Raw genomic sequence first — 23,852 nt, 5'->3', positions numbered from 1 at the left:
TCTGCGAGTTTATAAAGTCAAGACTAGGGATAGTGAAAGCAGTAAGAAACCAAGATAAAGATTGCTTTCCTTCCCACAAGCTGAAAACAGTATAACTATGATAGTTTTTGTTTTGTTCACTTGTTTGTCATATGCTGTTAGCTTGAGTTTTTTTGCTTATTGTTAAATGTTTAAAGTATTTTATCTTAAAGCTTTTTGTTATTTTTTGTACTAGAAGTAAGCCTAAAACCCTACAAGTAACGTAAAGTAGGGGAAAATGGGATGGGAATTTTTAAAGAAGGAAGTGACTTCAGAGGAAGAGGTGGGTTTGGGGGGAAATGCCCTGGAAGTGACATCACAGAAAGGGGTTGGATTTGGTGCAATGCACTAGAAGTGACATCACAAAGGAGTGGTGCTTGGGAACTATCATCACTTGACCTTTAACTTGGAAGTGACATACGGGATATGATGTCACATCCTTGCTCGGCACCATCCTGAAAGTCTCCAGGTATTTCCCAAGTTGGATCTGGCAGCCCTACTTGCAAACCAAAATGTAATTAATTTGCTCTTAACATGTAAGTTGATAAAATAAGAAGGTGAACGGGTGTGAGAGTAAGCCACAAGGATCTTTTAGGGTCATTCTTGTGGCACCTAATCACTGTTTGATGTTTAAACGGGCGGTTTCTCTGTGTGTTAAGGGCATGTGTGCCTTAAACATGTGCCCTTTCATTCTTCCCGAACTTCACACTAGGGTAGCCTGAGTATAAAAGGGGCGGGGGGGGGCTTCCTTCTGTTTCTTCTCCATCCAATGAGATGCTAGTTCCATTTCTACACCTGGCTTGAAGAAATATGCCTAATCAGGCCAAGGCTAATATATCAATCAAGATTTTTGACAAAGTGATAAAGCTCCTTACACACAGTTGAAAGAAGTATTTATATCTTGGTGATATAAGAGCTAGTTTGAAATGAATCTCAAGTACATGCAGTCATGTTACTGTCAAGTATTTAGAGTTGCCATCCACTAAGTGGGCTTGGAAATCTCCTGGAACTACAACCTGTCTTCTGACTACAGAGATCAGTTCCCCTAGAGAAAATAGCTGCTTTGGAGGGAGAACTCTATGCATTATATCCTACTAACATTCCTCCCCTAAAGCCCCCAAGAATTTCACAACCCATATTTGGCAACCTTTCATAAAATAATATCAACATAATAATGCCTGCATTAAGATATTACATTCCAGATGCTCACGCAGACTGTAGTTTATATCACTGAATGAATAAGGGGAGGCAGTGAAAAGCTGAAGCTGAAGAAGGTAGAGCAAGAGGATGAAGCTGGGGATTATAGCTCCCACAACCCAGACATATGAGATACTAGCTGTAGGTGTCCATCTGCAACTGGCGGGAATGAATTGCCAGTAATCTAAAAGGATGAAAAAACAGCGAGGGAAATTACAATTGGTCTATATTGGGTCACTGTGCATGAACATATTTTTAGCTGAGAATGCCACTATTATATTAAATATTCATTGGCTGGAATAGTAATTCACATAATCTTTTACATCTAAATATATTTTGATTAATTACTTTGTGATCCCACCTCTAATGTGGGATCGTGGGGGGGGGGCTGTGTCCCTCTGAGGCTGCCTTTGTTTCCAGTCCATGTGATGAGATAGTGTTGAATTACGCCTAATCCTGTTCCTTCCCCTTCCTACTTTTGTGTTGTAAAAAAGCATAACTTTCATTTTATGGCTTTTTAATGTGACTGACAGAGAAGGGCTTACCATGGTTACCATGTATAAGAAGAGGTTAGACAGAAAGACTAACAAAATAGAGGTTTGATTGCTCTATGTTAAAACATTTATCTTCAGTACTAAGAAAGTAGTTAAAGTTAACAAAACTTCAAAGATATTCTATCTTTGCTTGCACTATCTAGTTGGTCCTGCTCCTGATCCGTAGCAAGGCAATAATTGCACTAGTAATATGCCAGTTATTATTTTATGTGGTAGCATTTTGTCACAGGCTCTAGTGTTGTTAAAATGGTGCCTAAATAAACAAAGTTAAATTTTCTTGTTATGTGTAGGAGTGGCATCTCCAGCAGGAAAATTCTGCCTCCACTTGGAGCGCTTTTGGCTCTAGAAGTTTCACAACAAGAGAGAAGATAGGGAAAATCTGGAAACTGGGAAATAGTCTTCTTGGATACAGTCAAGTACTTGGCCAGATTAAACAACCACATCCCACAGTAGTTAAATACAATTGCTTGCGTCCGAATTCTACCAGCATCAAAGGAAGACTGCTCCTGAATAATCTGTGCTCCATTCAGGAACATCCAAATAAATTAAATAGAAATTAAGACCTGAGTCGCATGTTATTTCTTAATGAGAAAACACAAAATAAAGCTACCCTCTACCTGCTGTGTTGTTTTTAGTGATGGTTCAAGCTCTTCCTGTCAGCGTTTGCTTTCCTTTGCTGCTGTCAAGCCATCGGCAGCTAAATGTAGCTGTTTTGGATAGAGCACTTTGTTGTGCTGGCTGTGTTCTGTCTAGTGAAAGCTGATCTTCGCTGGATAATTGAAAAGAAGATAGTTGCCCATTTCTTCAGGGCAGAGCACCTGCCACCAGCCAGGGAAAACAAGGAACTGGTGCCGTTAAACACTGCTATCTGCCTAGTGGTGGTGGTGCTGAGGATGAGTATAGGCTCCTTTTGAGCCAGGAGCATGAAACAAGGCAAGGGGAAAATAAATGCAGGAAACTATTTTCAGTTGCCACCTATATTGCACACTATGAATGGGCTTCTGCTATATTTTTGAGATGTTGAGGCACATATTCTCTCAAATAAGTTGGTAGCAGGAAATATATTTCTATGACCAATTATGCACAGGGCGGAAAGGCTGGGCTGGCAGCCGCAGACCAGCGGGGCTAATCCCCGTGTACATATGACATCACTGCCATCCTGTCCCTGTCCTGAATCAGGGCCTCAGATGGCCCGCAGCAAGGGAATGCATTCTTCCACATTCCCTGTCTTGCCATGGCAGCCGGCAGAGGCCCGGCTGGGGCAGGCCTGTGCATAAGGGAAAAGCCGGGCCTTTGAGGCCAAGCTCCTCCCCCACACCTACAGTGTCCCTACAGGGACACCAAATGCAGGGACACAAATTTACAAAATAATCTAAATATAAATTCCTTTTTCTGGTCCATAGAGATGCATTTCTGACACAGTAACATAAGTCATATGATCTGGTATTCCACTTGGAATCTATAGAATCTCAGTTCTAGGACATTGGCTTTTTGATTGACCCTTTCATCATGTTTGTCATTGTGTTTTCAAAATGTACCCCTCCCCCTCAAAAACCCTCATTTAATAATACACTAAAAATGAAAATGTATATCTCTACAATGGTGCTTTTCACTTTCCCCCTCCATTTTCCTGCTACCGTCTTGCTTCAGGAGAAGTTGGATGACACTAGTAAAATCACATTCCACCAAATATGAAGTTGTAAATACAATAAGTTGTTTCTTTACTGTTGACAGTGACTAGGAATCTGAAATATCCTTCATTATCATTTTGTAGCTCATTTAGTTCTTTCTCCAAGATCTCAGCTTTGTCAGTATAAGAAATTTGGAATTTCTATTGAAACTGATTTCTGTTGAAAGAAATCAGACATTTTCATGCAGCATATCCAAATGGTCACAAAACACGTGCAGATCATCATCTTGTATCCAGGCTTTATCTTCTCAGACAGGATAATTATCAGTACATTTCAGTTATAACCATTAAAATAATGAGGATCTCAAAAGCTATTCTGAAAACATACAAACATGCATCTCTACAATCGGCTACTAAGGAATATGATAAATATACTATAAATTTGGTATCTCCGTATTCAGTTCAAAAAAAGAAAAGAAATACATTTGCCATTCATAGGTATAGGTTCCCAGAAAAACTACCTTAACAGGTATGGGTGTATTACATTCATGCACACCTAAAAAATAAATATATGCTCTGATCTAAAATTGTAGCTAGAGCATGAATATACAGCAAAGCATATTGCATGAGTAATATTTTTATACAAAAATGAAGTAATAAAATTCATGGGATATATCTATAGAACTGCTTACCAAACATGCACAAACCTTAGCCTAAAACAGATGCATGGCAATTAAGAAAGAAAATCAATAGCTATTACCAGTAACCTTGTGACAACTCAGTATTGCAAATACAAACAAATGTGACCAAAGTAAATAACTTTGTAAGTGATAAGAACAATAAAACTTTAAAGATGTAACAAGTTAAATGTTTCACTCTAGGCCCTAGCCTGGTCAGTCATAAATAAGTGAACAATGGAGCCAAGGAGCCCACCTCCAGGTCCGCCACTGTCCCCTTGTCTCTTAGCACCTCCTAAGTAATTCCACCTCTCCCTGGGGGTCATATACCCACCTTTGGTAACCATTGTTCTGTAGTGATAATCAGTTCTCTAAGAGATAGCAAATAAAAATAATCATGGATAATACAGGAGTAAAAATTCTAATGAAAGTTCCCAGAATCAAATTTAGAAGGGACAGTCAATCTTATAGGCCCATTATGCACAGAGTGGAAGGTCTGCATTCGGGGTAGAATGGTGGCGGCTTAAATCACCAATTATGCACGCTGCAGGCAGCAACCGGGCGCAGAGTCAACGTATGCCGCCGAAAAAGCTGAGTTAGTGAGATGCGGAAGAAAGTGGAGCTTCCCGCGATCAGGGTGCAACCAGAAGTGGCTCCGGAGTAGCCACGTGCATAATCGGATACTCTGGGTTTTGCTGCCATTACGTTCCATCCCGTGCGTAAGCGGTTTGCTTTGCTTCTTCCTCCTCCGCATTCTCCATGCTGCCGTTTCAGCGGCCGTGCATAATAGGCCATAGTCAGGCTTATATGGTGACTTTTTTTCTCACCTGAGAGAGAAACCTGGTAGTCAAAGGGAAGCCTTTTCACCAAGTCCTTTAAATTCTCCTGATATGAGGGGGAAAGCATTACCATTATTAATAAGACCACAACATCCTTGCTAGTAGTGTCCATCTTTTATAACTAAATTAATGCCTGTTGTAAAAACCCAAGAGATTTTCTAACAAATTTGAGAACATTTCTATCAGAGTTTTACTGTAATCAGGCACCTTTCCCAGGTTGACCAGGGCTTGACCAGGGTATCATTTCCAAGCTTGCTTCAAACAACCAGCCTGTCATATGCTGCATTCCTCATCTCATGTATTTCTTGCAGTCACCCATTTTATTCAGTCATCCATTTTGTAGAGTTTATCTCTCTGCAAATGAGGCCCAGGGAAAGTCTGACTACTGTTTGCATGTGACTCATCAAAGATCTTTGGCTCATCATTTCTTAATTTAGTACAAAATGTGCTACCACAGTAGATGGCTGAAAGAAGCCAGCTGTATACATTTTAGGTCTGCCTTCCCATACCTTTTATCTTCATTTTTCTCTCTAATGAAAAAAAAACTCTAATTGTTCAATTTTATTTAGGATTACTAACTCTGAATTAAGAAATGCTTGGAGATTTGGGGATGAATCCTATGGAAGGTGGTGTTTGGGGAAGGGCGGGAGTTCAGCAAGGATATGATGTCACAGAAGTCTCTCTCCAAAGCATCCATTTTCTCTAAGGGAACCAATCTCTGTAGTCTGGAGATCAGTTGTAATTCCAGATCTTCAGACCCCACCTGAAAGTTGGCCACCTTACTTCAGCATAGCCTGTCCTTCTTTCCTTTTTTTGTCTTTCAGCTCTATTGATGAGAAATATTTAGTTTAGTTATACCCGTGTGAGATATGGAAATATGCAATAACATCATGTTGGCCCAATTGAAATAAAAGTCATGGTGCTAGTATCCCTTTCGTGTTAAATAAAACAAGGGCTCGAAAATGCAGCTCACAGACACAAAGCATGCTAATTGTTGTTATGATGGCCTAGTGTCAGTGATGAAGAGGATAACAACGTGGCCTATTTCAGGCATAATATGACTCATCAGTGACTTGCCATTGCAGTGAAGAGTATGCTAATCACATATTTAAACAATACAGGCTTTGAGAGGATTGCAAATCTTTCGCAGAATGCAATTAAGTACTCTATAATCTTGATAAATTGGAAGGACGGGCTGAAATTTGATAGGATAGTACTTCAAAACAAAATATAATTGCTTTGCTTCTGAACACAAAAGACATAAGAGGGTAAAGAAATAGGGGATGGTTAAAGAAGCACGACTGAGGAAGCAGTATGATGAATACATATTGGTTCAATATCTGACCATCTTCACTGTATTAAAGAAGGACAAAATAAACTGATAGCCACACTGGGATGTTAGGTAAACTTGTGGATAAGTCTGGCATAGTATAGCCCTTGTACCTTAGAGCATTGGACTGATAGCTGTACTTCATATCGGGAGGGGGGTATTTGGTTAACTTTATAGAATACAGGTAGAGAGACTGTTTCAATGCATAAAAAAGAAACTCTCAGCATCTAGAAAACTAGCATGCCTGACCAAAGGCTATCTGTCTCCTTGACAGGCTAACTTTGCATAGTAAGAAAGCTCCAACATTGCATCCATTTATATAGCTCTTTTCTAAAGTGTTATAGGTCTAGGAGTGCTATCCATTTTTTCTGAATTACCCTGAAATTCTTCAGACTTCATGATACTCTAGAAAGAGTGCAATTGTGCAGAATATAGTTGGGAAGCATAGCTGTGTGCATGCCCACCTTGGGCCCTTCCCACCCATTCCAGGCCCATTATCCAACATTGGGGGGAGGCAGGTTGACATGACCATATATGATCATATCACCCGATAAATGTTTAACAAATTCAAAAAATATTGAAAGGGAATTAAATCCCAGTCATTCATGAAACCCTTTCAGGGCTGTCAAGAATCCCCAGGATTTTATGAAACTGTGGTTGAAAAAGCCTGATACAGACCCTCCCTTATCTCCCCCAATTAAAGTAAGGAAACACGATAGAATGGATCAGACCCAGTACCGTTATTTCTCAAGGGGTCATAGGGATTCAGTAGAATGAGTAGTTTTATCCATGTAATTGTAAGCCGTGAGCCTTTTAACCCAAAGTATGGGTTATACCACTAGGCTCTCCAGAATGGAAGATTGAACTTGCAAGATCCTAACTAATGCAGGCCCCGTTATGTCCACTGGAGAAAAAGTGGCATGAGAAGAGAGACTATGGAGGAACCAGGGAAAGCATTTAGAAACTGTTCAAGGAGGTAAAATTGCACAACTGGGATTGTGAGTGATGAAGAAGAAGAGTTAGTTCTTATATGCCGTTTTTTCTACCTGAAGGAGTCTAATAGCAGCTTACAATCACCTTCTCTTTCCTTTCCCCACAACAGACATCTTGTGAGGTAGGTGAGGCTGAGAGAACCCTGATATTACTGCTTAGAACAGTTTTATCATTGCTGTGGTAAACCCAAGTTCACTCAGCTGGCTGCATGTGGAGGGGCAGGAAATCAAACCCAGCTCACCAGATTAAAAGCCAACACTCATAACCATATTAACAAGCTGAACAGACAGGTGATATGTAGTGAAGGAGATCATATACCATGAGGAAGGGAGATAAGGAGTGTAGAAGAGGAAAGCTGTGCTTTGGGGGAAAATATTCCTTAATAATTTTTTCTGAATCAGCTATTTCAATCATAACTCTTGTATTTCTGTGAGAATTGTTACTATAACTTTAAAATAAGCACACTTCCAGTAGGTGTAAAACTGAATACTTAGAATTCTCAAACACTGAAAATAAATAATTGAATAAACAGTTCAATTATTTGAATTTATAGTTGTTTTATGTTACTTTAATAATAAGGTGTGTTGTTTGTAATGTTTTGATGACTATTAAAATGCTTGCTTTCTTGAACAGACAATATATTGGAGGATCTATGAATAGATCTTCCTAGCATTTTAAAAATGTAAGGTTTTTTTGTAAAGAAGTTGGTCTCTGAACAGGGACAAAGAGAGGTTTCTCATCCCCCCACCCCAGCCCGACAATTGATAGCACTGAAGACACCTCAAAGGTTAAAGAGTTAGCTCCTCCTTAAATAACAATCCACAATTTCATTCACTTCTAGTTTGACCTGATCTCTCTCTTTGGAACAAAAAGTATACCTTAGAAGTTGGATATATTCAGAGACTCTAAAAATGGCTAAAATGGGGGGGGGGGAGTCTTACCTCCTTTACTTTTATTATATTAACCTGCATTGTCTTACACATTTAATTACCTCCAATATTGAAACAAATGAAGTGGTGTGTGTGTGTGTTTGCAGAATTTGGTTTATAAACCTTTTAAGCAAATTCACTTGGTTGCAGGTCTAGTACTCAGAAATATGCTCTGATAGAAAAAGTGACCTATTTGCATTTAGATGAACCATCTGTCCCCTTTTGACTGTGGAGGTAACAGCATCAGCATCAGAGTCATTCCGAGTAGATTGAAAGCAGTGAAGGGTTAGTGCTGTGTCCATCCATGCCTTATATATCCCTGGTTGCCTCTAAGTCATGTCACTAGAATAGAGTTGACTTGATTTGAACAGTGATATTACACATGCACTTATGTGCAGCACCCCCCCCCCCAAAATGGGTACACTTGGTTATTTTATTCCTTCTGTGGAGAAGTTAGCTCTTGGCTGCTTTAATTCTTTTTTTTTTCTTTTTTGACCCCTACCAATGGGCAAACCTCTCAGTATTGTGGAATTGATTTAATGATCTTTTGCATTTATTTAGATAAAAGCTGGGTGCTTGTCTGCAAAGGAAGAACAGAGCAATTATTGCATTCATTATTTTATTCACAGCCTGGAGAGACCTGATGCTCACGCTCTCTTTTGATTTTACACAGATTCTGAATAAATTGTACATGCCAGGCTGAGCATTGTCAGCTTTTTTTAGAAACTGTATGTGAAGCTTGGATACTGCAAGAACAAATACATCCCTATTAGAATTCAAACATAGGGTCAAGTTTAGACTAGGTTTGAAGTCTTTGTGGGAGGGAGCCTTCTGTACCACTCTACTTTAGAACAAGTTTTGCAAAAGTTAAGGAGAGGTGCTGCCCTTAGACATGCGCAAGCAGATCCTTTTTGTTCTCAGCTACTTTAGAAGATGTGCTGTCTCAAAAGTGGGGTAGCAAACAGAGCAGAACAAGTGCCTTGTTGGGTAACAAATGAATTATCCAGGAGAGCGAACCCTCTATAGGTAGAACAGTAAGTACAGCTTTTTAATGCAAGGCTAGTTGATTCATTTCAGTGCTAAAAGACCCAGCTTTTTCAGATGTCATTTAAGATATAGCAAACAGGATCATGCACATCATAGATGCCCCTGACCTTTACATACTGAGTTGAAAAAATAATCATAGAATGTACGAACATTGTGAGAAGGGACTCCGCACATGTTGGATATCTGAAAAGTTAACAGTGCCAGTCAAATTAGATTCTACCTGTGTACCTATTGCTATACACTTTCACATATTCAAATCAACATGTAATGAAGTCAAGAGCAGACACAATAACACAATAATATGTAGAGCTATTTAGAGGGAAATGCATTGAATTCTAGGTGCCTGAAGGTAAAACTGTGTATTGCACAGATACCAGTAGCCATAAAATAACATGACTGTTTCAAACATTCTTAAGTAATGTCATTATATGGACTTGAAAGATATCTTCTGTTTCTTCTGGATCACATGGAATAATGGAAGTCTTCATCATCAATCTTCTGTGCAGTCCCACATGAAAACGCTTGCTATCAGAGAGGTCTTGACAGCTAAAAGCCTTGAGAGGATGTTGTGTGCTGGAGCCAGAAATTTGTTCCAACCCAGGGACCATGTAGTTACGCTCTTACCCTCAGTTCCTCTTTTGCCACAAAAGAAGAAGGTTGTGTTTTAGGAGCCTCAAGAATTTCACTTTGGTGAGAAATTCCTTTGCCCAGTCATGGAAATTTCTCTGGCTTCTGAGTTCTAGCTATGACTCAGAAAGCCCTTTTTCAAAAACTGCACCCATTGTAGGGCAAAGATGACCTAAACTGATGAACATGACTTATGTCTGTTGTGTTTGGATGGAGGGCACAACATTCCCACATTTAAGATGACAATATTTCACTCCTAAATTTCAAGGAAATAGAATGTCAAAAACTTAAAGTAGCCTTGTGGGATCAGAGCCATTGTCCAAGTCCACTCCAGAAAAAAATGTCAATTTAAATTCTCAAGTATCTGTAATACATATAAATATATTTCATATTTTAAAGTATCAGTATAATAATTCCTAAATTGTAATAAAATAATAGGTAAAGGTAAAGGTATCCCCTGTGCAAGCACCGGGTCATGCCTGACTCTTGGGGTGATGCCCTCCAGCGTTTTCATGGCAGACTCAATACGGGGTGTTTTGCCAGTGCCTTTCCCAGTCATTACCGTTAACCCCCCAGCAAGCTGGGTACTCATTTTACTGACCTCGGAAGGATGGAAGGCTGAGTCAACCTTGAGCCGGCTGCTGGGATTGAACTCCCAGCCTCATTGGCAGAGCTTTCAGACTGTATGTCTGCTGCCTTACCACTCTGCGCCACAAGAGGCTCTAATAAAATAATACAGAACACAAAATTACCTAAATAATCACCATTTTTAGTATCCTCTGACCATAGGATTCTGAAAAGTAACAGGGATCTAAGTGATGACAAAGAAGATCCCAAATTGGGTTTGTAGGTTACCTAATTTTATTCCAGGTAATTAAATGGCAAGTGCATTCCAGCAACAAGCGTCTTAAAGGGGCAGCCTCACAAAACATGTGAGTTCCAAAGCAGTATTTAATCCCTGTGGATGTAATGAACCCAAGGAAAAAATGTAAAAACACTCACGTTGTAGTAAAAGTCTTTGAATGTTCACTTTTTGCTGCAACTTAGGTCTTAGGTTTCTTCCTAAAATAGTTTCCAGGTAACATTTATCTCAGGATATTATTTTGCCTGGCTTTTTTTGCCTGCACCAAGCTCTGAAAATTAGTGATTGTTATATTCCCGCAATATTAGGAGGACTTTATTATTTTACCTTAAGAGAACTCTGAAATTCTGCAGGGATAGAGCATTGTCCATATTATGTATTATTTATTTATTATTTATACCCCACCACTCTCCATGGACTATGTTTTGCTGGTCCTAATAAAAGAAAAGGATCTTCATCTCAAACTTTGTCATGATGGATTGTCCCAGCCATTAGGGAATGCTATGGTTTGGCTAGGCTGTCGTGCCTGCTAAACATTCATGTTTATTTTACTAAAGTGATGGCTTCTTTGGCAGCTTGCTTCAGTGAAGTACCATTGACAGAGATTTGCCAAACTGCTATTTTGTCAGCAGATACATTCATACACCATTGCACATCAGATCTGCTGGTGAAGCTCAAGTGGGGAGGCAGTACTTAATTAACTGTTCAGGGGAGCAGAGCATGCCCCACAGCCTGGTGAATAGCTTGCTAGAATCCCCATGTGGGACTACACAGAAGATCAATGGTGAAAACAGTTGCACTTACTTGTAACTATTGATAATTGAGTATCTTCTATGCAGGCATGCATACCCTCCCTTCTGCCCACCATAACATGTTCTAGCTTTATCAGTGCTAGAGTTACTGAGAATAGGGGCACAATTGTATGGAAGTACATGGTCCCTAGGTAAAGGTAAAGGTATCCCCTGTGCAAGCACCGAGTCATGTCTGACCCTTGGGGTGACGCCCTCTAGCGTTTTCTTGGCAGACTCAATACGGGGTGGTTTGCCAGTGCCTTCCCCAGTCAACATGGTCCCTAGATAAAAACAAATTTTGCTCTGGTGCACAATAATCCCCTGAAGGCTCTTAGCTGTAAATATTTCTTTGATGTCAGGCCTGTTCATGCACAGCTCCCATGTTTGCCTGCACAGAAGGTACTCAATGAACAATAGTTACAGGTAAGCACAATTTTGTTTTCTTCAATGCTTGGTGCCTCCAGCATATAAGCAAATGTAGATTGATTGCTGATTACCATACCCTAATAACGTTTTGCAAATAGACTGTGATGTGGATGGAGTGGGTTCTTTTCCAATATGCAATCAGTGGACACTGCAGCCTTATTTCCCTTTCCATTTAACCATCTCAGTTGGATGTGCATCACATCTCTCATACAGACCCTCTGTTTCAACTCATATCCCAGAAATATTTGTAGACCAAGACTGGTCACTTGCAGGACTTCTATCTCTAAAGATGTCTCCTTAAGTCACTTTCACTTAACATAGGTGGTTAAATTTAGTCAGCTGTATTATTCTGAAGTGACAGAACATAGGTTTAGTCCAGTGGTACCTTTAAAACCAACAGGGTTTTATTCAAGAAAGCTTGGATAAAACTCTATCTTAATGGTGCCACAGGACTCAAATTTTGTTCATGAGTGGTTACAAGAGGAAAGTCAAGTTCTGCTGCAGTCAAAGGATAATCAGTGTGTGCTAATACATGGAGGAGAAGGAAGTATTACAAATTGTATTGGTGATTAAGGACACGGAATCATGGTGTGATATGTGCAAATTTAATACAAAATAAAAGGATGTGGTTTTATGTATCATTTTTCATTATAGGTAAAGAAATTGTTTTAGTGTAGGTTTACACCTACATTGTGTTACCTTGTCATTGCATTCCCAATGCATTCACACTGGGAATAAAGCATCCATGTTTCTCCCTCATTCATCATTTTCCATGATTTTTCATTCAGCAGGACCCATGGATGTCTTTATTGATACTTTTTAACCCGTTTTGTTACAGGTAGAGACCTTCATACTGAAAAGAGCTAATGATTTACTTAAAAACAAAGCTTGGGATTCAGAAAAATTAATCTAGCAATAAATTGTTATTGCACGGTAACAATTACTGATTTTGCCCTGTCCCATTGAGGTGAGAGGGGATGTTAATTGTAAGGGACTAAGGCAAGGCAAATAGTGGTGGTGTGTGTAGCACTTTCCCATCAACACAGTGTGCAAACATACTTTGACTTTTGACAGTAAGATCAAGTTTGAGAAAGATTGGTGCAAAACAGAGAAGCCTGAAAAGTAGATGATCAGAAAACGATGTCATCTGGACACTAGAAAAAAAAAAGTTTGAATTTAAAACTGGGACGAAGCTGCTGTGAGAAAGCAATCCTGATCTAGCTCAGGCTCTGTTCCCCTGCATCACCTCCAAAATTTCACAGATAAAAATAGGAATGCTCTGGTGTACTTGACACCTTTATTCTTACATCAGGGATCACAGCCAAAGAGCTTCCCCCACTACTGCATATTGCTGAAAGCTCCTTGCCTGCTGCCTATTGCATTTACTCTGCAAAAGCTTTCCTGGTTTAAAAGCAAGATTGTGCATATTCTTTTGCTTAACAGTCCAATGGAAAAACATTATTGTCCCATATTCCTTAGCCAGCCTCTTCAGGGTCTGACACTGCAATAAAAATACAGGTTGCAGATTCACCTCCACTAATGACACTAGAAAATATGTTCCAAAAGAGGCACCTCCCAGTGTTCCTCCAGATTTCCATCAGAAAAACTGGGGGAGAAAGTCCTTAAGATAGATAAATTGGCCTTTCCTAGTTATTATAGGGTATTCTTTAATATAAATTATCATTATCTGTTGATAAATAGCCTGAATAGCCCAGTTTAGGCCAAGGGAAGCTGTGTTGCCCATGGTTACTACCTGGATGGAAGAGTATCAAGGAAGACAGATTGCTATGCAGAGGAAGTTAGGCAAACTACTTCCACTCATCTCTTGCCTTGAACACCCTACAGATGGGATTGCTATGAGTCAGTAGTGACTCCTCTGCACATTATCCATTCATGTTGTTGACTGTATTATGTAACAAGACGTAAACCACCTATTTTCAGAGAACAAAAACATGTCTTAAAAATAATTTCACCTATTCCCAATGAGAAATATTTAACTACTATCCCAAATTTCCCCCCGGAAATTGTTATATAGTAGAATTACTTTAGAAAAGTCCTCAAGAGGGGGAAAAAACCTTCATAAGGAACTCAAATGCAAATATTTTGAAGAATCCATCTTAATATGAACAAATAATTTCATAAAGATGCTCAACCGTCTTCCATAATCTACAACATTGCCATCTGTATTTTTTTTCCCAGCAGGACTCTTGTGCCTTTAGGAATGGTGTATCAGGCAGAAACACAATAAGCAAATGGTGAGTTAAAGGACAAATACAGCTCATGCAGTTGTGCATGCAAATATGGGCAAGAACTAAAATGAGTTACTTGTACACCTAGCTAAATTGTACATACAGCTTGTGCAGGGGATATAACCAAATATGGAAAGGGATGACTGGTATGGCTGAGTTCCCCTCACAAGAGTGCAAGTGATTTTCTCTACGTGAGGAAGCTGGTCTTTCCATGCAGAAAAAAAAAATACTTGAATCTTGGCCAGACAGCATATAAGGCTAGGTGTCGTTTTGCTATATTTGTTCTGCTTGTCACAATGTTGTGTCTTAACAAGAAAAGATTTTTTTTTCTTTTCCTTTGTCCCTTTATAGTACTGAATGGAGTAAATATTTTAATGCCAAAAATCTTCACTGTGATTCTTTTGTCTCCCTTCGCACCCCCTCCATACCTAATTCATATTAAAGAAAGCAACATATTATTGTATCAGATTCAGTCAGTTTTTGCTGGAGTTTGGCTGTAATGCTATATAGGACAGTAAATGGACCTTGTAAGGTTGACTAGATTACAGATGCCAGTTCCCCCATCTGTGTGTTTGTGGGGAACAGTAAGTATGACTTTTCTGTGTGAGTACAGAAAGATTTGCCATTCTTATAGTCAGGCGTGATGTGATCATGCTGGCAAATTTCATTGAGCCCATAGCATTGTCAAACCTGTTCAGAATGAAGAGGATATTTACTGCCTTCACTCTGATTTGACCTTGTGATTTTGTCATAAATACAAGTAAAATCCATTATATGGCATTATCACAGAGCTTATAAAAAGTCAGAAGTTGACCGGAATCATTTACTCAGCCTTGCTTCTCAATTCTCATGGATGAAAATTTGGCCCAACCCTTCAGTTGATTCACTTTTCTTACTTAAGCTCAGCTCAGTTTATGTGAGTCTGCTTCTGTCTGGCTGTGATGCTGCAGTTAACTGGTCCCAGCTGCATTTGAAGAGTTCTTCAGTCTTGAGAATAGTTTCTAATAGGTTGTTGGGGAGGTTAGTGGCATATAGATCAGGAATGGTAAAGGAGGAAATAATGGACCTAGCAGTTGAATGCAATTAATTGTAATTATATATGGTTAAAAGGATATCTTCCAGTAAATCGGCATATGTTTGTATGGATGAAAAAAAGTAGTAGCATAAGGCTTGCTTAAGTGTGTTGGTTCCTTGATATAGCTAGTGGTTAATGCTCCAGAATGAATCACACTGGAGCCAGGCTTTCCTATGTGTATCCTCTCCAAATCTCTAGAACAATTTTTCATTCAGGTTCCGGGAAATCCCCACAGATATGCATCAAAACAGAGGAAATGCAATGATCCTTAGTCCTCTAAAAAACAGGAAAGAAATAGGAATGAAAGGGAGGAGATCACAACATATTGGAATCAGAGTAAATGGATAGTTCATAATAAATGTACAGTACTTTCAGTTTTTAATCTATTTGTTTCTATAAAATATCAATCATATCTATGTATCTTAACATTTAAATAGAAGATTGGTGGGTTCCATTAATAATGGTTTTATTTCCTGCTTTGAAAGCCCTATTATGTATGCCATATTCATTTGAATTTAGAAAAATATATTTGTTTTTATGTAACAGTTTTTAGGGTATACTTTCAGTCTGAAGAAATAATATTTTGTGGTTTTTCATTATTCTAAAGATCTATAAATTCAACCTGAGATCAGAGGATGGGGCTTTGTGTGGTGTATTATTGTGTTCCTTTCTCTAAACGTCTATGTTATATTTATTCCCAAGATCCAACAAATATGCTTTCTTCTCCTAAAAATGCTCCTCCCAATGATGCTGTCCTCTAGATCAGTGGTCCCCAACCCCTGGTTTGGGGACCGGTCCCGGTCCATGGATCAGTTGGTACCGGGCTGCAGCTCCTCCTCCCCAGCTGTTGCCTTGGGGGCTACTCTGCCACTGGCTCACCTTTGGTGCTCTCCGGCGGCTGCCATGGCTGGTGCTCCCCCTCGGCCTGGCACTGCGCAGCTGCTGCTGGCAGCACCCCCCAGCGGGCGGCGGGGAGTCAGGGGCACTGGCAGGAAAGCAAGTGGAGCAGGGGCTTAAGTGGCAGCGACATCCCTTGGCAAAAGACTACCTCCCCGGGCCTCAGTAAAATTGTCAAGCATTGACCGGTCCCCGGTAATAAAAAGGTTGGGGACCACTGCTCTAGATTATTGAATGGAGCTAGAAAACAATCTAGATATATATTTTCCCTAGATATATATTTGATATATTAAATCCCCATTCCCAATGTAGTGCATACTTTTATATAGCACTGAAGGGCTGCCATTTCTAGTTGGGATGAAACAAAGTCCTGTAGGGCTACAGTGGTTTTCATCCCATTGCCTCTATACAAGAGCTGCAACATCTCTATGATTTCTGTGCACTCAGGACTTCAGAAACATTTGAACTTGTATTCATGGTTGAATATCTTTCTCTCCTGCCTGAGAACAGGACCCCACACAAGCTTCACTTTCCCCCTAACTTTTTCACATATGTTCAGCTTTTCTTTTTATTAATATAGTTAATTCTCAACTTGGTCAAATCTGTGGATACTTAAATCTGCGTTTGGGATCATGAACAGACAAGCTAAATCTTTCTGCCAACCTGAAAAAAGCTTCAGGTTTGTAGAAACATCTGAAAGAAAAACAAAACATTGTGGGATTTAAATCCTCAGAAACCACATGAAGCAGCATCTATAGCTTTAAGGCATGAATGCTCTCAGCAGCTGTATTAGGCAATCACGACAGAAGTTCCAGTGGTTTCTGTCAGTAAAAGGTGTGTATGTGGGGGGAAAAGCCCTTTTCCAAGGTTTTAACCTTTGAGGGAGGACTCGTCAGGGCCAAGCCTGATAGAAGACATGTGTGGCTTAATATTATTTTCATATTTTACCCAGGACTGGATGCTTGCTGTTGCTTAATAGCTGTCTTTCCACAAAAGTCAGTGTGTTGCAGTGGTTAGTTGTTCATATAAGGATCTGTGGTGAGCGAACCTATCTCACGGGATTTTATTTTTTTTGTGATGATAAAATTGACAAGAGAAGGATGTATATGCTCCTTCATGTCTCCTTCATACAGAAAGGCAAGGTATAAATGAAGTAAATAAACAATAAATGTAGCTGAAGGTGGGAAGTGGATAAAAGGTAGGTTGTTGGGTGAGTGGGATTGAGAGAAGAAAGTGGGGAAAGGTGAAGGGAGTATAAGAGTTTCCAGTTAGAGGTAAAAGAGGAAATAGTGATGTGAGGCTGATACAACTTTGGTGCCCTCATAACTCTCTGGTTGTTCCCCACTGTGTATGAGCCTATTGCCTGGTAATGCATGCACCTCAGACATATTTTCCTGGGTAGAGACTGAGGAAAAAGGAAAACCTGACACAGAGGACAGGTAGGCTTGCTGCTGGGTTGGAACAAAGCAGAAGAAAGTCAAAGGTTATGATGCTTATCAAGGAAAGGGAAGGAGGAAATAAAGGGGATTCCTCTCTCTCTTTCCTGGGATCAACATGGCAACAATATATGATCATTTATGAAGGTTTGTTTTCTCCAAATATCTTCAGACCGATGTCACTGTGATTGCCAAATGGCAGAACTTGACTCATCCCATGTTATTTCCAAAATATGAGGCAGAGATAGTGTTGAGAAAATGGATGTTGAAATATTCCCTTTCTAATATTGTAAGATAAAACTTTTGTTTTACTGTTTTTAAAATTCCTGAATTTTTAAGTGTATGGCTTATAAGTACTAAACAATAAACTGAAATGTTTAATATTCTGATGATTTATGATTGTCTAATATAATACATTGCACATACAAAAATAAGTAATTTCCATGGGGAAAATGAATGTCTGTAACATATACAAGTATTGTGTAATAATATTAGTGGAAAGTGCAATAAGGGCTAAGATTTTTAAGGTCTTTTATCCAAAGCTCTAGAGGATTTCTAGGGATATACATGGTGCATATTCATCCACTGAAACATTGTGAGCAGTATCAACATAATCTTTGGAGAATACATTTAGAACTATCTGTGGCATTGCAAGGAAAAGAAAGCAATATGTGAAGGAGTTCCCATAAGTCTTAGGATCACAACATCCCTGAATCAATGTAAATGGATATAGGTTTTTAATAAATGTACTTAGATGTGAAACTTCCAGTATATATGTTTCCATAAAATTTCCAGATCATTATATATCAGCATTGAAATAGGAAAGTGAATTTCCTTCAATTTATGATAGCTTTCAGTATTTTTGCTTTCTTATTTTTAAAACACAGTTTTATATGTTTTATAATGAATACTGATATATTAATAGGAGTTATCTATAAAATAATACATAAATAGAGAAAAAAGGATTAGAAATACGTACTGTACTTCATTTCTGACTTTTACTGAAAGCTGTTACATTCCAAGGCTTCTTTACACATTACAGAGCGCATTGACTGGGTCCAGGGTTTGCATCCTATGTCCTTTGTAACACTGTCACAGATGACATGCAGCCTCTCCTTAATTTTTGATTTGGATTTTGCACTTCGCTGCAAGAATCAGACATTGTACATTTGGAAAGTAAGGATATGTTGCAATTCCTGTCTGACAAAGGGTGAGGACCTTGAACCCATCCTCTGTCCTCTGTGATGGGTATAGGGACAATTCTTAAAATCTGTTCCTAATGAAAATATAGGGTTGCCAACTCCAGGCCGGAAAATTTGTGGAGATTTGGAGGTTGAACTTGGGGACGGTGAAGTGTGAGGAGGAGAGAGACCTCAGCAGAGTATAATGCCCTAGAGCAGGGGTAGTCAGTGTTTGCTGGCAGAGGCTCATGGGAATTGTAGTCCATGGACATCTGGAGGACCACAGGTTGACTACCGCTGCCCTAGCGTCCATCCTGAAAAGCAGTCATTTTCTCTGGAGGAAGTGATCTCTGTTATCTGAAAATCTATTGTAATTCTGGGGAATCTCCAGGCTCCACCTGGAGGTTGGCAACCCTGTGTAAAACTTTAGCCAAGGATTGCTTTAGATAAAATTGCACAATGTTGAGAATTGTCTATATTGTTCTTTGAAGGAATGTGTTAAGTTGAAAAATCCTAGCATAAAGTACCTTTTCGAGTTTTCTGCCTTTTGCCTGGTTGCTGATCTTTTTCTCCCCTTTACTGTTATTACAGGGAGATATTTGTTGTGCAAATACAGTAGCAATTTTGTTTAACATTGCAAATGATTAATTTTAAAATAATAAAGCAAAGTGATGCCAAACTCAAGAGTTCTCTCTTGATGTGATTTCAGCCAACCCTGATAAGGAAGCTAGAAAGATAGCCAAGAATATGAGTTCAACCCTTATAGGCTTGTATGTTTTAAATTTCTTACATGAAATCTTGTAATGAAAATGATGCTTTTCACCTCTCTAGGCCTTGCCATTTGTGGATCTCAGAGCGGATTATAAAAGAATAGTGATTTAAGACACGCAGATCCTCGGTGAGATAGGTAAGCATTATTATTCTCATTTTACAGATAGGGGAATCAAGGACAGAGAGGTTTAGTGATTATTTCATTTCCCCCTATCCCTGCCAAGGCAGAACCAGAACCAAAGCTCAGATATATTGTCTTTATAACTGCGACTTTAAGCACATTAGCATCCTTCTTTCAGTATAACCTCTCTGACTCTATTTCCCCAACTGTAAAGCAAGGATAATAATAGAAATTTCTGTGTAGGCACATTTAAGTGCTAGCGGAAAAGTGAAGAGAAGGGTAGTGCTGACCACATGTTAGAAACCCATCACATTCTTTCTCAGGATTTAAACAAGTTTTCTCTTACATTTTGTGGAAATGAACTAATTCAGCAGGAAATTGGCTACTTTTCTTAGTATAATGAATGTACAAGTTTCAAAATGGCATAATTGATTTTTTGGGTTAGGGTGATTTTAGAAATATACGGGAAGAGGATTCATTGTACTAGGTAGCTGCTAATTTCCATCACAAAAAAATCTTCTAAAATATATTTGCAGCTAGCTATTTTACTCATTTGGAATAATTCCATTAGCAGCTAAAATTATAGAAGGGGAGTTAATTTTGCAGATTGTTAATTTTGCAGAACTATGGCAGAACATTTATTATAGATTAATTTGTGCAATTGATTTAAGACGCCTGAGTAGCATCTTCCCCTGTATGAAAACCACCAGAAAAACATGCTTGTGGAAAAGATTCAACTGCTTGTGAATGAAGCTCTGGTCTGTCACAGAGACCAGAGCGTCATTCCCAGCAGTTTAAACCAGTGGTTCTCCACTTTTTGATGTTAGATTCACTTCCAAATTTAGTGTATTTGGGGGGAGGGGTCCACTTTTAAACCGTGAATTTTGGGACCACTTAGAAGTAACATTGTACAACTTTTTCCCTCAGAGAAGGAGAAAGGAATGTAAGAATCACACCTCAGTTACACTTAGTTTATATTTTAGTTTGTTTATTTCGTATTCTGAAATGCATAGCATTTGTGGCGTTTTTCACGGACTTACCACACATTATACAGAGGCAACCCAAGTTTGACATTGAGTATTGTTTTTATTCTAAGACCCTCTTCTCCTTGAATCCCTAGTATCTGTAAGAGTTGAAGTGTTTACTGTGATGGCTGTGATGAGACCTGCATAGATACTACTGTGATTAAACAAAATTAACCTTAAATGTAAAGTACTTACAGTATCATGGAGCTAAACTGACAAATATATGGTTGCCAACCTCCAGATGGGGCCTGCAATTGTCCTGGTACTAAAACTGATCTCCAGAGATCTGTTTGCCTGGGGGGAAAATGGCAGTTTTGAAGCATGGACTCCATGGAATCACATCACCCCTGAACACTTTTCTCTCCCAAAATTCCATTTTCTGCAAGCCCATTCTCATATCTACAGAAATTGCCCAATTTACATCCAAGTTTTCCCAACCCAGATCGGGCAGCCCAGATACTACCTGCTGGAGTTACTGTTTCCTATATACATTAAAAAGGATAAAAATAGGTTGAGATGAATTCACAAATTGCTTTCCTTGGAAAATTGATTGTATAAGCAGCTCCTCACATGAATAATCTAATCATCACAGATCTAATGTATATTCTAATTGGATTTTAATTGAAGGTGTCCCCTGTTGAGGGGTGTTAAGCCCTGTGATGATATTGCTATAACAGAAATGTGTATTTTGCTTTGATTTTATCAATACTTTAGAGATTTTTTTTCTACTATGCTAGTATTATTTACTTAAATACATTTTAACTTACTCTCAAAGTACCACTTTTTAGATACTTAAAATTGCATTCTGTTATTTCTTGTGGGAAATTATCTTTTTTAAAAAATATATATTTGCTGTGATTTACAAGACTAAAGTCAGCAGAGAGTTAGAAAACTTCATTTTACTTTGATCTCAACAATTCTCTCCCACAACATTTCTTCAGCACTGCTTCTCCATATAACTTTTGCTACTTTGATGTCAACATTTATAAGAGAAAATTGCAAAAAAAAAAACTGCAAGGAAAGAAGTCTTTAATGCATTAACTAAAACCACAATAGATGAGAAATAATCTCAATTTAGATTATACTTTTTATTTCAAAATGTACATTGTTTTTTCTTCAGGGATTTTTTTGATACTGGTATGGAGTACTTGCATCTTGAGAGGGGGGTCCCCCAAGTCCCAAAGAGGGAAGGTGTGGAAATCAACACAAATTTATCTATGAAAACCAGCAGAAAAAACAACAACACTGGTTTTCAGCCCCAGTAAGGCTTCACAGGGCCTTTTGCACAACACAACTGATATTGCTATTTGTGCTGTAACATCAGGGCACCCTTACTAGGAATAGTTGGAACTTTGAAAGCAACTTTTTTCATTCTTATGGTTCATAATCCACATAAATATCAAGACCCCCTTATGATCACATTGTGAAAGCTTCCTAAGCATACAGCATCATGGGGCCCCTGTAATCACGGGGCCTGTAATGCATATTACATGCGCTACTAGGATAAACTGCCTGTTCATTTTTCTGCTCTAGCAGTTGGCTGAATAATGTTGAGAGCAAAAAGGCTTCTTACATTCCTGCAAGATGTCTGTACTAACACAGTGGAATTCTGGAGGTGTTTTCCCCAACCTTTCTTAGAACAGCTGAACCAACTTTTTCTCTGTTTCGAAAGTAGTTTACCATGAAGGACAATAGACTTGTGCATGGAGGGAGGTCTTTCTATAGCTTTTTATCCTACTATTCTTCTGATCACTGAGGGTGTAGTCTGTAGTTTTCTCCCTCCTCCATTTTTATTCTTCTGCAAGGAAGACTATACTAAGAAAAAGTGATTGAAGGTCATCCAAGTGAGCATTGCAGTTGACTTAGAAGGGTATTAGTCTGCTAGGATAGCACTGTAAATCACTTTTGGGCTCATATAATTATTTTTGTACTACTTTGGATCATAACCAATATAGTTTTTTACAATTTAGAAACTTGACATTGTATAACTAACCTCTGTGTGTAAAATTGAGGATAGAAACATTAATAGCACTGTTCAAGACCCCAAATAAAACTTGTGCTTACATCCAATAATTCCTTCAGTCTCTTTAGAACTGAATTTCAATCATAATTCATTACCACAAAATGCTGTAAAATTGAGATTTAAAAAAAAACAACTTCCATAGTCTCATCATTTGTTTCAAGTGAGACTTTGCTTCTTTCTTATGCACTTCCTCATATGAAATCAGCTGCCCAGATCACACAGCCTCAGTTCATCTATTGTATTATGCTTCTTCCCTTTAAAGAGGCTGTGTTCAATGCAGGCTGCATCTCATATTCAGTGGCAAGCTATCACATTTTTATTTGTTTAGATGATTTGCTTACTGTTCTCCAAAGAGCCGGTTTGAAGGAACTCTCAAAGTAAAACATGATTAAATCCTAAAGACATAAAAATCATAAACAATGAGAATAGCTAGTTCTTAGGAGAGTGGATGCATAATCTATATACAATATATGAAATGTATCTACCCCAAATTAGTATATGCCAAGAAGAGATGTTCCTTGTACCCCGCTTTTTACTTCTTGAAGGTGCCTCAAAGCAATTCATAATTGCCTTCCTTTCCTCTCCCTACAACCAGTAGGTGAAAATGAGAGGTAGGTGAGAACAAGAGAGCTCTGAAAGTACTTAAAGTCACCCAGTTGGCTGCATGTGGAAGAGTAGGGAATCAAACCTGGTTCTCATTATGACCCATTATGCACAGGGCTGGAAATCCGGGATGGCGGCAGCAGGCCAGCCCCAATTATGCACCCTCCCGCCACCATCCCAGCCCTGGCCCAGCGCAGCACTCTGGAAGACCCGCGACAAGGGAACACGGGATCTTCCGTGTTCCCTGTGATTGATGCCATGGGTACCGGTGGGGGCTGGGTCAGGCCAGCCCCATGCATAAGCAGGAAAGCCAGGCCTTTCAGCCTCAACCTATGATGTCCATAGAGGGACACTAAATGCCCTTTCAGCTCCGCGGAACTGACTGGGGAGTCACCCCACCCCCACCTCTCAGCAGTACCAGCAGCTGTAGATAATCATAGAATCATAGAGTTGGAAGGGGCCATACAGGCCATCTAGTCCAACCCCCTGCTCAACGCAGGATCAGCCCTAAGCATCCTAAAGCATCCAAGAAAAGTGTGTATCCAACCTTT

The 23,852-nt window shown here is 39.1% G+C and overlaps 1 protein-coding gene across 21 annotated transcripts in view; it reads left to right on the top strand.

The window, feature by feature from the left end:
- Nucleotides 1–23,852, top strand: part of PCDH10 (protocadherin 10) — a 60,430-nt gene that overhangs the window by 28,210 nt on the left and 8,368 nt on the right. For 5 of the 21 annotated variants that reach the window (XR_013224812.1, XM_077300296.1, XM_077300287.1 and 2 more), the window contains one exon: nucleotides 2,060–2,329. The exons of 3 other annotated variants lie outside the window; for them this stretch is intronic. Coding sequence is in view for 9 of the 18 variants with exons in the window: in XM_077300287.1 (XP_077156402.1) it covers nucleotides 2,060–2,141 (82 nt within the window). In the remaining 9 variants the exon portion in view is untranslated. Of the gene's footprint in view, nucleotides 1–2,059; nucleotides 2,330–14,119; nucleotides 14,176–19,589; nucleotides 19,666–23,852 lie in introns of those variants that run through there. 13 more of the 21 variants (XR_013224813.1, XM_077300297.1, XM_077300291.1 and 10 more) reach the window with 5 other exon arrangements.

Source organism: Paroedura picta, chromosome 10 (genome assembly GCF_049243985.1).
Source record: "Paroedura picta isolate Pp20150507F chromosome 10, Ppicta_v3.0, whole genome shotgun sequence".
Lineage (NCBI taxonomy): Eukaryota > Metazoa > Chordata > Lepidosauria > Squamata > Gekkonidae > Paroedura > Paroedura picta.
This window is presented reverse-complemented; position numbering and strand designations above follow the sequence as displayed.